General features: G+C 31.5%; 1 protein-coding gene, 1 long non-coding RNA gene and 1 pseudogene across 10 annotated transcripts; 2 read left to right on the top strand and 1 right to left on the bottom strand.

Moving 5' to 3' along the window:
• Positions 1–832: 832 nt before the first annotated feature.
• On the bottom strand, positions 833–8,310 carry LOC136235763 (uncharacterized). 8 transcript variants are annotated; one of them, XM_066025773.1, is made up of 8 exons: positions 8,019–8,310; positions 7,605–7,645; positions 7,224–7,391; positions 4,057–4,111; positions 3,765–3,965; positions 2,729–2,827; positions 2,417–2,587; positions 833–1,112 (listed from the first exon to the last, which is right to left on the bottom strand). In XM_066025773.1, the coding sequence occupies exons 5-8, from the start codon at positions 3,831–3,833 to the stop codon at positions 1,029–1,031; spliced, it is 423 nt and encodes a 140-aa protein (XP_065881845.1). In that variant the 5' UTR covers positions 3,834–3,965; positions 4,057–4,111; positions 7,224–7,391; positions 7,605–7,645; positions 8,019–8,310; the 3' UTR covers positions 833–1,028. The 8 variants fall into 8 exon arrangements, with proteins under 8 accessions (XP_065881845.1, XP_065881842.1, XP_065881844.1 ...); XM_066025770.1 differs by having other exon boundaries at positions 3,765–3,978; positions 8,019–8,309; XM_066025772.1 differs by lacking the exon at positions 7,224–7,391.
• Positions 8,311–10,182: 1,872 nt separating this feature from the next.
• Positions 10,183–12,578, top strand: LOC136235767 (uncharacterized). Of its 2 annotated transcripts, XR_010691924.1 has the most exons (5): positions 10,183–10,346; positions 10,613–10,702; positions 11,020–11,065; positions 11,198–11,278; positions 12,044–12,578. It is a non-coding gene; the product is annotated as an uncharacterized lncRNA (long non-coding RNA). The 2 variants fall into 2 exon arrangements; XR_010691923.1 differs by lacking the exon at positions 12,044–12,578 and having other exon boundaries at positions 10,185–10,346; positions 11,198–11,571.
• Positions 12,579–15,114: 2,536 nt separating this feature from the next.
• LOC136200429 (uncharacterized) overlaps positions 15,115–15,231 on the top strand; it is a 50,932-nt pseudogene continuing 50,815 nt past the window's right edge.

The following is a 15,231-nucleotide window of genomic DNA, read 5'->3' as shown; positions in this document are numbered from 1 at the left end:
TTGAGCTCGTTAGTTTTATAGCGAGCCGAACTTGAGCAAGCCAAAGCACGGCTCGATTACAGCCCTACATGAGAGGATATAAATCAAGACTAATTCAAATAATAAATATCTTAACCAATATGCATAGAATCCTATCCGTTCCATATCAATAAGATGAGTTAAAACCTTTTCTTCTACATAAGCCAAAACAAAGTTTTTTTTGACCTAGATCGGAGCTAAAACAAAATACACAATTCTTCATTTATTGGGAATGCAATCAAAATACACAATTCTTTAATTGGGATGGTTCCTAAACTATTGATTAAAGGAGCACTGATATCCCTGTATCTCCTACCTTCGCCCAAACCAACATAAGAGTCACATTCTATAACACACACATGTTAACTGTATCCACACCGACATACATGTATCCCTATCTTCGCCCAAGTCCCACATAAGAGTCGCATTCTATAACACCTATTAACTAGATCGAAAATTCCTAAAAGTTTGAATTGTTAAGATCAAAATTTTACTATTTCTTGTATGAAAGGGAATTTATACTTCCCAAAAATCTTAGGGGCAAATTTAGATAGGATTCAAGTTAACATTTTACTAATGAGTTGAGTTTGGTAAAAAATCTGTGTTCTATGATATGATAACATGTTCACTCTTAAAAAAACAGCAAATTGCTAGTAAAATTCATCTGTGTGTCAAAGTTCAAAGATGAAAAACTGAAATTCTTCATAATTCAGAAACAGCAAAATCATTTCTTAGAAGCCATTATTCCACTAAAAGTTTAAAATTAAATAATATCAGAAAGCTTGATTACCAAAGTTCAATTTATGCTCTAATATCTCAACAAACAGTACTAAACCACATCAAAAAATAAATATCAATTGAGGATTTATCTACACATTATTATATCCATAGCACCTTAATAAATCAGAATACATTAACTATTGAAGCTTGAAACAATAAATTAAAAGGCTCACAAAAAGCATCAGCAAATGAAGCTAAAAGAGCAGTACATGGAACTTCAATTGATGCTTCTAATCAATACTTGCTTTCTGTTCTATGCTTGACTTGCTCAGTATTACCACTCCAATTACAATAAGCAGGGCACCAGCAAACCACTGCAGTTCAAGTTTCAACATTACATCGGTATAAAATGCACTTAGAAATCACCGAAAAGAAAATAATAGATCAACGAATGTAAGCATAATCAGTTCCTTTCGCTACAGCTACAATGTGTTGATAGAAATTAGAATCTAAAACTCTTTACCCTCTACATATTATCATCATCTATTTAAGGTCACCAATTAACACCTTGTTTAAGACAAATTCCATGTTAAAGAATTGAATTTAACTACTAAAATTAAATTCAGTTTACTTACAAAAAAGTTTCCTACAATTGAAAAGCATTTCTAATATACAGGAAGTCAATTATAATTGATCGAATACATCATCCACAAGCTATTTCCAATTGAATTCTTACAAAATTGGGCCATGTTTTTGCCAGATTTCAGTTCTACCATCACAAGCTACTCTAAACTTTGAGAACTCATTTTTGTTATTTTTTCTCTTTCAAACATGAAAATTAGGCAAATAGAATTCAACCGAATTGAATTCACTCAAATTGGGGTTTCCAAACACTTTTGTAAAAGAAAAGATATCAATTTTTTTTATAAGATAATCAACAAAGGACAACTGACTCCAATACCTACATCTAATTGAGGGCTATAAATTTCTAACATGACAATAGCATTTACAGAGACAATCCGCTTGACATGATTACCGTTTTCGTGATATTTATATCATATATAATCATACGGGGTATATAGATCACATGGCATGATTATGACAGGACAACCCATTTTGATACAATGTAATGCACAAACAATCCCAAAACAGGCAAGGTAACACATGACAACAAACACATATACTTTTTATGGCAATATAAGAGAATCCAATCACAAGTGCATTGAGATGAAACTTACATTACTATTTATGGTATCACAAGATTAATCCAATTACAAGTACTATATGTAATTCACAAACGCATCAATACTGCTAGAATCTGACATTCTCAACTCAATTACAATACTCTGTGAAGAAGGCCAGCCAATCCAAAAGAAGCAAGATTAAGAAAGTTGAGGAATAATGCAGCACATGATTTTAAAAAAGGGTTATCACCATCTCTAGTAAAATTCATGAACAATATAAGAGATAACAAAGAATACATAATTCCCGCTGCAGCATCCAACACAAAGTAAATCAGATTAACAAAAGCAGGTACATGGTGGATTCTACATTTCAATTTACAAGGCATTCTCTCAATTCTAAGGCAAAACGAGTGCCATTAACTCATTTTAAACTAAGCCAGATATCAAGTGCATTGATATATGAAATATACACATTGGCATTATCAAGTGATTACCTGAGCTGACAAATCTTCCTCAAACAGAATAAATCCGGCCAAACCCGAGGAGAGGAAATTCGTGGCGAAATTAGTCACTGTGGCTTGCAAAGATGAAAGTGCTTTAAGGCTATTAACATAGCATCTCCACATTATCAAGTTCAATAGCACAACCATACCATATCTAACAAACTGTGAATCACAATACAATTCCACATTTCAATCAACACATCAGAAAACGAAGAATCGATATCTCAGATCACAGGAGGAATCAAAATCAATCTAACTTATTAAGAAACAATTGAATATCCAAGATTAGAACGAAGCCAGCACCTGATTGTAAAAATACTTTGCAGCAATGGCAGAAAGAGCAGCGTTGAATCCAGCTGATACTGCCCATCCGTAGCCTTGCCCTCTTTTGTTACTGTCCATCTTTGAGTTAAACACGAAATTAGCAAGCAGGAATGAGGCAAGAGAGTACATTTAGTGTCAAGAACATGCATCTCTCAGATATGTGATTTCGCAGTCAATAAGCAGCTTATGATTTTGAAAAGGGTATGTCCATCATTTGTCTCGGTATAGCATATAGCACAACAATCAGTGCATATATATCCTAATTATGTAAGAGAGCAACACGTTTAAAGATAATTTAACACAAGGGGAAAACACATCCAGGTGAAAGAGAACAAGTAGAAACAAGTGAACCAGTAGTCATTGGTAAGGATTTGCTTGATAACAATAAGTTAAATAGCAATTTGCAATTTCTATTTTGTTTTGATATAATAAAATCCTTATTCCCGACTTTCATCGATCAGATTAATCAGCAGATTCCTGAATACATTTCACAAAAGAGCATAACAACAAAAGTTCTACACATAAACTTTAAAGAACCAACCACTAAATAAATATTCTCCATCATCTTAGAACATTTTCAACTCATCAACATGCGTTCAAAGATTTTATGGTAAACAAGGAATTACATTGCTTAGTTCGATACCACCAAACAGGTTCAAGTCATGTAAACTTTACAGCCAACTGGGGGTTTTGACGGGGCCAAAATCCTTCACCCACGATACTAAAATGTATTTTTGGACTAGCTGGGGGGCCACCCCAGCCATAGTGTCGGACCTCCCTTGGAAGTAGTGTCATTATTCTACAAAAGTGTAGCTTTCTCAATCTTTCTCTCACTCTACATTGTACTACTTATTTGACAAAGTGCTGCCCCTAGTGTTGATTCTCTAGTTATCTCACCCTTTTACAATATCATGTTCTGCAAATGAATGCACTTAAGTTGACTCTCTCTCCCTCTCATGAAAAAGAAGAAATTAAGACAGATGTTTTATTCTCAAAGAAGGTTGCTTGACAATACCTGACTCTGAGCTGTTTTAAATTCATCTGCTTTGTGCCTTCCATTTTCACGATGCCCACCATCATCCATTGCAATTCACAGTCGGCAATAAATACAGATGAGTGTTCACGAACTGCTTGAGAAATCTAGGTCAATTGAAGATTGGACGTCCAGCTACGCTGTAAATCCTATGTCTAAAAGCAGGGAAAAAACATCCATCCACTGCTTGTGTTTGCTACAGAAAAAATTGGTTATATTGCCATAAAATGATGAAAAACTAAATGAAAGGGAACTTGAAATGGCATAACATTACCATGGAGATTCATAATGACATGTGAATCCAATTTCTTTTAAACTTCCCTGAATCCCTATACAAGAAACAAAGAGGTAATGAGATATGCATATATTCAAATTTAGAACATTGGAGTGCACAATATTACACGCAACATAAATGTTTATTGTCAATTTTAGCGAATCAAGTGCATATACTAGAAAGCAAAAAGGCAAAAACAGAATCGGGTTTTAAGCATAATGAGCAACATACCATAATGCCTGCTTAAATGGTTCTCATAAACACGAAATTAGCAAGCAGGAATGAGGCAAGAGATCACATTTAGTGTCAAGAACATGCATCTCTCAAATATGTGATTTTGCAGTCAATAAGCAGCTTATGTTTTTTACAAATAAAAAACAGCACCAATGAAAGAAAAGGGTATGTCCATCATTTGTCTCGGTATAGTGGATATAAAATAATTTGATTTATATTTTTCCTTTTCCTGAAATTCTGGTAGTGAGTGAGTATGGCTTGGATATAAAATAAGTAGACCAACCTGCAAAAGCCAAAGCAAATAAATCCCTTTTCTGGAATCAGACTTTAGAGGAAAACGAAGCTACACATGAAATGAAAAGGTCTCCACTTCTTTTGACTGGTTTTTCAACCCTTCTTTTTTCTTGAATTCCTAGTTATTGTAAACTAGATAAATTCTAGAACATTTCTGAGTTAGGGTTTGTTTCAAAATAGAAAATTGCATGGTTTTGAGTGGGATTCTTGGCGTTTTCTTCCATAAACATATGTCTATATATACTCCTTTCAAATTCGTACACTTTCACACCCACCAAACAAACACTCTAAAGCACAAAAATAAAATAAAATTATACTCCCCATATACATAATAAGAAAATCATTACGAATAGCTGGAGAAGTCACCTTCAACTTTCTCTTTTTTGTTCACCGTTTTTAAACAACATGAAATAGGACTTTTTTAATACAAACCATAATCATCTAAGAAACATTATTTCTAAAAAATATGTAAAGAAAAAGGAGTTTTCCTGCAACATAGAATCCTAAGACAAATATTATAGTTTTTCTACAGTTTGAGGGTTAAGGTATGCATAGGAAATTGGATATATTTTTGGCAGATGTAACAGAAACTTCGAATGGAGGATCTAAATTCTATGTTTACAAAGAAGAAAAGAAATATCGTATCAGAACAAAAGTGCCTTATCTATATCCTTATGCTTTTGAATAAGATAATCTTTTAACATTCATGGAATCAACCTTTAGATGAAGAGGTAGAGAATTTGGATCTGAAACACCATTTATCAATGAAGTTTCCACATTTGGTAGCATGAACGGTTATTAACACATTTGTGGTATATTTTCAAATAATTTATTTATTTACGGTAGTTTTTAAACTATTTCTCGAATTAAGGTGAATTTGGTGAGCACTCTTTGTGTGACCGGAAGGTCGAATGTAGTCTTCCTGCCACATAGGCAGATCAATATATATTTCCAATTTACACGTAAAAAGTTTATTGTGATTGTAAAAAGCGTCATAGATTAATATAAAATCTATGATTTTTAATAAAAATTCTCTACAAACAATGAAGAAAAGAGAAAAGAAAAGAAACATTATGGATGAGGAATCGAAATCCATAACCAAAACTAATCCGATAATGCAGTAAGATTAGTAAGAAGGAAAAGTAAAATCAAAGAGAAATCACCGAGTGGCTGCAATTACGACAAACTCTTATCAGAAGTAAGAAGGACCGAGAATATAAAATGCAAAACCGAGCTTGAGACTGAATGGTGATAAGATGTCACGTAATCAAAATAAAAAATCTAAGAGAGATATCGAGACTAATTGGTCCGCCTGTATGATAGAACTGATATTAGATCTTATAGTCCCGCCAATTTGATATTATCCGTCCGTGTGACATTTGAACTCATCATATCAAGTCTATCAACCCCTTAAAATTTGAATGACGGAGTACCTTGCCCGCCTTTTAGGCAGGTGAGTAGATTTAAATTCACCCTAAACCCAGAAATAATTTAAAATTCACCATAAACAGTGATTTTTTTAGAAATTGACTACAAATGTGTCAATAACCCTAGCTTGCACTGAAGCTTTAAGGTTAGTTGACAAAACTTATTACAGTACGGACTTTCAATTACACTGCAAATATTCTATGGATTCAAACTCAGAATCTTCTTCGATAATGAGGAGGAACTCATGATATATAGAAGGAAAAAAGAAAATATAAGTTATAAAGATATGCATAGAAGCTCATATATCATATGTCAGATTCAGATTCAGATATAACAAACACCATAAGTACCTATCTCTCAGTCTCTTACACACTCCACTAAACCTTAAAACAAGCAAACAATACAATACAGACCCCATAATTATGTAAGAAAGCAACATCTTTAAAGATAATTTAACACAAGGGAAAAACACATCCAGGTGAAAGAGAACAAGTAGAAACAAGTGAACCAGCAGTCATTGATTTGCTTGATAACAATAAGTGAAATAGCAATTTGTAATTTTTATTTTGTTTTGATATAATAAAATCAACTCCGCCTGTGAAGGTCACTTGGTGGCATTTACAGCCGGTCCCAAGCCCGGACAAAGGAGGAGGGTTGCGGTAGGTTTGTGGCGGCCAGCATAAAACTTAGCCACATCTTATGACATGAACCAAAATATATGGTTCATGTTAGCCGACCCCGAATCATTTCGGGACTAAGGCTTTGTTGTTGTTGTTGTTGTTGTTGTTTGATATAATAAAATCCTTATTCCCCACCTGATTTTCATCGATCAGATCGCCAGGTTCCTAAATACATTTCACAAAAGAGCATAACAACAAAGTTCTAACGTAAAAACTTTAAAGAACCAACCACTAAATAAATATTCTCCATCACCTTAGAACATTTTCAACTCATCAACATGCGTTCAAAGATTTTATGGTAAACAAGGAATTACATTGCTTAGTTCGATACCACCAAACAGGTTCAAGTCATGTAAACTTTACAGCCAACTACATCTACAGGGTCAGTAATGTAGCCTTATAAAACAATGTTATTCTTTCCAGCCCACTTCATGTAGTTTATACCATTCAAGGACAAGAATCTATTCCAAGTACAAATCAAAGGGTTATGGTTCACATTTAAGCCCCGCATTCTCTTCTCAAAAGTCTTACCTCTCTAGTCTGATAATGAACAGAACACACTGCTTGGTGCTTAAATCTTCACACACAAACATTTCCCATCATATGCATTTTCAGCTGATAACTTAAACTCAGCAGTTTCCCTCACTCTAGGCTTTCACTTTTGGTCCCATTTTTAAATATCATCAAGTTGGTTGGGAGCTGCATGTCAACTATGAGATCAACAAGATGGTACACAACTACATATACTTCAAGCTATTCCTTATTTCAAAACCCACTATTATAATTATTGTTAATATTTATCAAATAGTTTACTACATAATTCATTTGAGCTAGCAGAAGTGCAGCAAATGCACTAAAGAAATTGGAAAGCAACATCCAGATTAAAAGTCCAAATTACGTTAAAAAACTCACCAAAGATTCGAATTTTCCTATATCCAAACAACTCCATAATCCTGAAATGATTGAAACGTTCAATCTTCAGCTGAAAGACAGAATTAAGTATGTAATATCCAGTTCTAAACCATGCTTAGCATAAATACTTGAATCTTGAACACTGACATTACAATGGAATCTAAACCCATATAGACCACCAAGGCAACATTTTACACGCAAAATTAAAGAAAAAAAACAATCGACAGCAAATTAAGCAGAATTTCAGCACAAGAAGCTTCAATCACCACAAATATGCAGGAATAATCAACTTAAATTAGCAATAAACACAAATGCTAGAGGCGATTAAAGTAGGTAAAAGAAGAAAACATGAGTACAAAGCTTAAATAAAAGAAAAACAGAAAACGAAATTAAGAGAAGGAAATCAAAGCGTACAGTTGATAAGGCAAGAGATGAAGAAATACAGGGGAAAACCCTAAATTTGGTGAAGACGATGGGAAATCTGCAGGAAGAAACAGTAGAAGAAGAGAGCAAGAATTTTTGTTTAATTTAGAAAATTGATAAATTACATCTATAGTCCCTTAACCTTGCCCCTACTTTTAATATGATATCTAAACTTTAAAATCAAACATTATAACTCCTGAATTTAACGAAATGTCTTTGTTAGCGTTGATGAAGATGATCACATTAATAATAAATAACTCTCCATTAAAGAGTTGATAAAAATGATACCTTGAAAAACTATAATTCTAACTCTTTGGTTTTATTTGATCAGAAAAGGCAGAGTGATCGTTTAGATAAATATGGTTTTAGATGAAGGTTTTTTTCCTTTAGAGATTGTTATTGGTCATTTTAATTTGACCAATGATAAAATTGAGTCATTAGATTAGTAAAATATAAATTCTAGAGTCATAATGTTTGATTTATAATTTTAAAAGTCATAATAAAAGTAAGAGTAAAGTTGCGGAGCCATGGATGCAATTTGCCCTTTAGAATAATAAATAAATATTAAATATTTTGAAATAGAAAAGGGAAAATTTCTTGTAATATGCAGTTGCCTTCTTTTAATACTCTCGTGGTATTTCTAGCAAATTGAAATGGAAAACGATAGTTATTGAGTTTGATAAGACCCATGGGCCCTTCTACATAATAAATTTTTTAACAAATTAATAATAATAATAACAATAATAGATTATTTTAGCAAATTTTGAAGGAAATTATTTAGTACATGATTTGAAAATTAATTCAACTAGTCGAAAACTCGTGCAATGCACGGGATACGAAACTTTTATATAATTTAGATAAATAAATAAATTAACATATTTACTTTTAAGTAATTTTATATCGTGCTATGAGAAATTTGTATATTATGTATATTTGAAATTAATATATATTTTTTAATGAGAATTCAAATCAAATCAAATTAATTTTGAAAATAATTGATTAATTTTTTTTATAGAATTTTAACTAAAGGTGAATGATTTATTTATTTTTACAAAATTCAATGATTTATATTTTTTAGTAATTTTAATATATTTTCATATTTTCTTATAACTTGAATTCTATGAAACAATAATAATAAAAATAAGAGATTAATTAAGAAATATATTTTTTTTGGTAAGAAAAAGTTTAGGTAAGGGTAGGTCTACCCACTTCCAAGGTCAGGGCAAACCACAGACATCGATTAGGGTTTACAGTGGAATTTACAGATTACCTACCAATGAGGGCTAAATTTTGATGGAGTGGAGAACCGAACCTCAAACCTTTCTAAGAAATGTATTAGAATATAATAAAAAAAACTAAAAATTGAATTAGACTACAATTAAAACTAAATATTATATCTATTATACAAAAGAATTACAATCTATGTTAAACAAAAATCAAATTAAACTACAATTAAAATTAAATATTATATCTACGATACAAAAGAATTAGAATTTATGTTCAAATGGAAGCAACATCAATATTAATTATGCTATAAACTATTATCATCAATACTTTTCTAATATTGCACATAAAGAAACTTTATCAATTCTATATGTTACATATAAAAAAAATAAAATTCATAAGAATTAGTCACAAATTCATATTGATGATAATCAGTTTGCTTGATGGAATTTCATGATCACCAAGTATTCAAATTCAATTATTCATTATGCTACAATAACCCAATATATCCAATTGAATCAGCTTAAGGTGATGATTTGTCCTATTTTTTTTTATCTCGTAATATCTCATCAAGACATTCAATCAATTTGTTCTTCATTCTTTCACTGTATAGAATATCAGTCACGCTCGCAGATATCACTTATTTGATTTTATTAATATTTTCTAACAACTATATATCCTTGAATTTCGTAAGCAAGAAAAACAAATAAAAGAATAGAAAATAAAAATGAAGGGACAAAAAAGATAATTAGGAGAGAACTATCTTCCTCTCGTTTTTTTCGAAAATAAGAGAGAATGTAAGATATATGTATATATATTAAAAGCAGGATACTAAGGTTGCTGATTTGGCACGATTTTGGAGTTTAAGGTTGATGTGGCATTCTCTCCATTTTTCGAGTTTTATTTATTTTTAGGATTACTGAAACGTTTTCCTCTCTCTTTCTTTCTAAACTGCTTTCCCACCACCGACATGCTTCTCCTCCTCTCTCTGTCTTTCATGACGTGCTTCTCCTCTAAAACTGTTTCTAGAACTGGTGATAGAAACCACTCCCAAACGTTCTATCTTTTAGGATTTCCTTTTAATCTCTAACAGAGGTAAGTGATTAACGTGGTTTTCTACATTTGATTAATTCTACCATTTTGAGTTAGGTTTCGTTAATAAAATGCTTTGCAATGCGATCGTTCGATCATGTTCTAAGTTTAGGTTTTTTTTTTCTGTTCTGGATTTCGATCCTTTGTTTATATTCTGGGGTTCTGGGTTTCTTTAGTTCTGGGTTCTGGGTTTCTTTAGTTCTGGGTTTCTACTGTTTCTTATCGTTCGATCATTAAGCTCGCCTTTCCTGCTTTTCTACTGTTTGCAGGTGAAAGTTCCACTATATGGCTGTGACTGCTATGCTTATGCACTTCTAGCATCCGGATTTGTGGATATTGTCATTGAGTCAGGCCTTAAGGTATGCTCATTTTCAGTTGTATTTTTGATTGATTAGCTTTAGTCCATATAGCTTCGTCTCTGTGAACGGTAAAGAGTAGTTCCTAACTATTTTAAATTGTAGATTCCTGTGATAAAAGTTAGTGGTTGTTGTGATTAGTTGTTCTGAACTGTTAAGAGACGTCAAATGCTAGAGGGCTTCAACACCATTACTATAGTATTGTTTCCCACAACATGTTTTTGTGAATTCTATGGGGGAATTTTCATCTGCACATTTTGCATCACGAGCAAAAGTTGAAGTGTAATTTGATTCTATGTCGTTATTTTGTTTATCTGCAGCCATACCATATCCTTTCGCTTGTGCCTGTGATAGAGGGTACTGGAGGTATTATAACTGATTGAATTCAATATACATGAATATTATTTGTTATTATATCTGCTTTCAGGACTTGCTCTTTTCAAGTATGATATTTCTGTTGGAAATGTAAATAATTGACAAGATCACTTTTTGTTTCAGGCTAACATCTGCCTTGGAACTCAGTTGCTGAACATAGTGAGGACATATAATCAATCATGGCATCTTATGGGGGTTTAGAAGGTTAGATTTGTTTTGTTCTTAAGTTTGTGCTTTGTGCACGTTTATGACTTCTTTACAAACTCTGTCGGCTAACTTTCTTATATACTTTCGGTTGTAAGTCACAAGTAAGCTAGAGATAATAAAGAAAGTAACTGGGCTTCGATTTGTCTGTTGGCTCACATGAGAGTCTGTACTAATATGTCTAATGTTCTTCAACTACAAGGGAAGGTGTGGAGAGTTGGATTTTTTTGTTGTAATATTGATAATCTGAATTATAGAAAAATTAATTGACATGTTTACATAGTTTTCAATTTTGATAGACGTTACTTTTTGTTGTATGGTCCAAGATTTTGAATTAATGCAGTTTCTGGTCAGATATTGCAATTGTTCACTGACCCGATTTAGATACAATTATCATCTTTTGTTTATTTTATATCATATATAGACTATATAGTTCACATAACATAGTTATTGTGATATCTTATCTGTTTTAACACCCTATTGTGCCTCTCCTTATTTCTGAAATGCCTATTAATACAAACTATGGAAACAGAATAAGATTGAACCTCTAATGAAACCAACTCATCCGTTAATCCCTATTGTGAATTTCTTTGGTTGTTTTGGTTAGCATAAATGAATGATGTATTGTTATTATGTTTTAAGTAACTGAACTTTCACCGTCTCCCTTTCAATTTTGTTTTTCTATGTTTATTTGCTTGATTTTCACTCTAAATTCCCTCTTCAATGATGGATTTCTTTCTATTGTTTGTTGATCATTACATATAGTATGTGTTCAAGTATGGGTCTTCTCTAGTTTTCGGTGATGTTTCTCCAGTTTTCGGCTCCAAAAACGTCGCCGTTCGAGCCCGACAAGGATGAGCCAAACCCTTCAGATCTTGATTGGATTCTGATTTAGAAAATGGTGAGCCAAACCCTTTATATGTTGATTTTATTGAAAGACAACACTCTATCTTCTCCAGTTTTCGGGTCCAAAAACGTCACCGTTCGAGCTGATGATGACTCTGTCCCGGACAAGGATGAGCCAAACCCTTTAGATGTTGATTTTTCTTTCATTATTTGACTGAGTACTCGAATAAAGTTAATGGTTTCATTTTTGCTGCTATGTTTTTTAATGATTTATTTTAGCATCGAACTGTAATTTTTACTGAGCGGCTTTTGTATTTTCTGAGTTGATTGCTGGATTGAATTTTGAACTTCTGATGAACAAGAAGTTTCTGTTTTGGTATCAATTTGAAACTCGGGCAGCTGTTCATACTGTGAGGCTAGCCTTTTTTCGATGTGGTTTTGTCGAAGCTGTAATGGCTATTTTTCCTGGCTTCTATTTTTACCCAAATCCTCTAGTTTGCTGTTTCTAAACAACAGCAAAATACTGCTTTTTGCTAATTTCAGCTGCCACTAGCTTTTCATTTGCTGTAAATATCCTTGAAAATTAAGGGTAAATTTTTTTATTTCTCAAAAATGGCTGCCAGTGTTACACTTTCATCCTTTACACGCTCTTTTAAGGTTTAGGTGGACCTATAATTGTTTTTGTTTTTTTATGGTTCATTGTTTGGACTAATTTATGAATGAATGAATTATGAGGGCCTTAAATTGGATTTTTGCAATATCAGGAACTCCTTGAATCCAAGTTTAAAAGTTATTTCTAAACTTGTTAAGGAACTCCTTAAATAATAAACGTTTTTTTGAACCATAGATAACTTTTGATATATAGATAATAAACTTAAGATAGGCAAAAAAGCAAAATTAAGCTATTTAACTTTACATGTTTTAAGGATTAAGTCTCTGATCAATTATTTTTCATATTGAATCCTTGATCAATAATTCCGTTATGGATTTGGTCCTTATTTAATTTTTCCGTAGAGTTTTTGAATCCTTGATCAATAATTCCGTTATGGATTTGGTTCTTATTTACTTTTTTCGTAGAGTTTTTTAATACATGACCCTTTTAGAGATTCATGTCTACTGACGTGTGGACAAATACAAAATAACTTTCTTGACTAGAGGAGAAAAAGTAAAAATTAAATATAGAAATCGATTTCCACTACGTTCTTTCAAGTTGGAAATTGAGTTTGGAAAAACCTGCTAGAAATGGATTTTAGTGTTAAGGGTGAAGATTGATTTGGCTTTCTAATACCGTCCGAACTCAGCGATTGAGTTAAAAAAAAGGCATGAATCAATAGCATAATCAGTGATCAAGAATTTAATGTGAAAAAATAATTGATTAGATGTTTGATCCTTAAAACATATAAGGAAGGGTTTAATTATAATTTTTGGCTAAAAATAATTATTTAATAATCTATAAAAATTATTTAACATTGTAAACTCAGAAAATGTTAGTAGAATAGACAATTAATTAATATGTAATTTACACACTAATTTATTAAATATAAATTATACCACATCTCTTTTTGTTTTCAATTCAGTTAGCTATGCTGTCAATTAGCTATGCTATGCATTATTGTTTTATATCACCGTATTATTTGGTTTTCAATTCAATCTAACTAATTCAAGATAAGTATGCAATTTGCTTTTCATAATCATTATTTGATAGGTTTACAATTTATTTAATTAACTATTTAAAAATAACTATTTAAATTTAAAATAACAGTTAGTAGTATATCTTTTTTTAAATTCTATCTCAAATTTAAAAATAATAATAATTTAAGATAATAGATATGTTTCTTTCGAATTTTAAAATTTATTGTAACAAATATTTAAAATTCTGGTGGATTGGTGGATTTAAACGGCTTTAAATATCACACTAACACTGTTATTTTTTTCCAATTTTTCTTTCAAACCTATTATCAAATTCACAGAAGTTTTTTTTTTTAAGTTTTCATGTCTTCTAAATACGATTACATCCAAGACATTACTGCTGCCAAAGGAAAATGGAAAATCCATGTTAGAATCATTCGACTATGGACAATTCCATACAAGAACAAGGCAGACATCTATAGTCTTAATATGATGTTTTTAGATGAGAAGGTAATTGCGTTATAGATACTATCAATATATTTTTATTTATAACAGTTACAAATACTGACAAAATTATTTTTGTTTTCATGATAAAAAGGATACAACAATTGAAGCTCAAGTGAGGGATATCTACCTCTACAAGTTTATTGATGAGTTAGAGGAAGGGAAAACCTATTCGTTTGAGTATTTCAATGTCGCCGAAAATGGAGGATACTTCAGGGCTTCCATGCATCCGTATATGCTTAAATTTATGATCAAAACATGTGTTTGTCAAAAAGACTCTCCTCATATTAAAAAGAACGTATTCAATTTTGTACCAATAGATAATATCCTAGCAAAATCATTGGATATTAACTTTTTAGTGGGTGAGTTTATTAAATAACTTAAAAAAATGTAAATACATGACCATGTACATTATCTATAATGTATTGTTAGTTTGATTATTTATTGATTTTTTTTTACAGATGTTATAGCTCATGTAACATCAGTTGGGGACATAATTTACACTTCGCAAACTGATAAGTCCGGCAAGAAAGATAGCAAGAGGGTCTGATTAACTTTAATGGACCTAAAGTAAGTTTTACATTTTGAGCATCCCTTCACCCAAAATTATATCGTTAACATGTATTATATGGATTATAAAAAAAATTAAAAAAATGTACATGATTATTTGTCAAAAATTAATGGACCAATAGTAATAGTTAATTTTACTATGCATATTCTCACTTTTACTTTATGAATATAAAAAGGAAAAAGTAGTTAAATTTGTAATCTATTAATATATTGTTAAAGAATGATAAACAAAAAAGCAAAATCGCAGGAAAAACACAATTTTTTGTACGTTGTGGGATGACTATGTTATGGAAATAACATCTTATCTTAAAGAACGTAATACTCCACTGGTAATCATTCTCCAATTGGCACAAAGAAAGGAGTGGAACGGTAAGTTCAATTTTTTTTCTATTCCAACTTAATTA

The sequence above is a fragment of the Euphorbia lathyris genome, chromosome 7 (genome assembly GCF_963576675.1).
Source record: "Euphorbia lathyris chromosome 7, ddEupLath1.1, whole genome shotgun sequence".
NCBI lineage: Eukaryota > Viridiplantae > Streptophyta > Magnoliopsida > Malpighiales > Euphorbiaceae > Euphorbia > Euphorbia lathyris.
The sequence above is the reverse complement of the archived record's forward strand: the minus strand, read 5'-3'. Positions and strand labels throughout refer to the sequence as shown.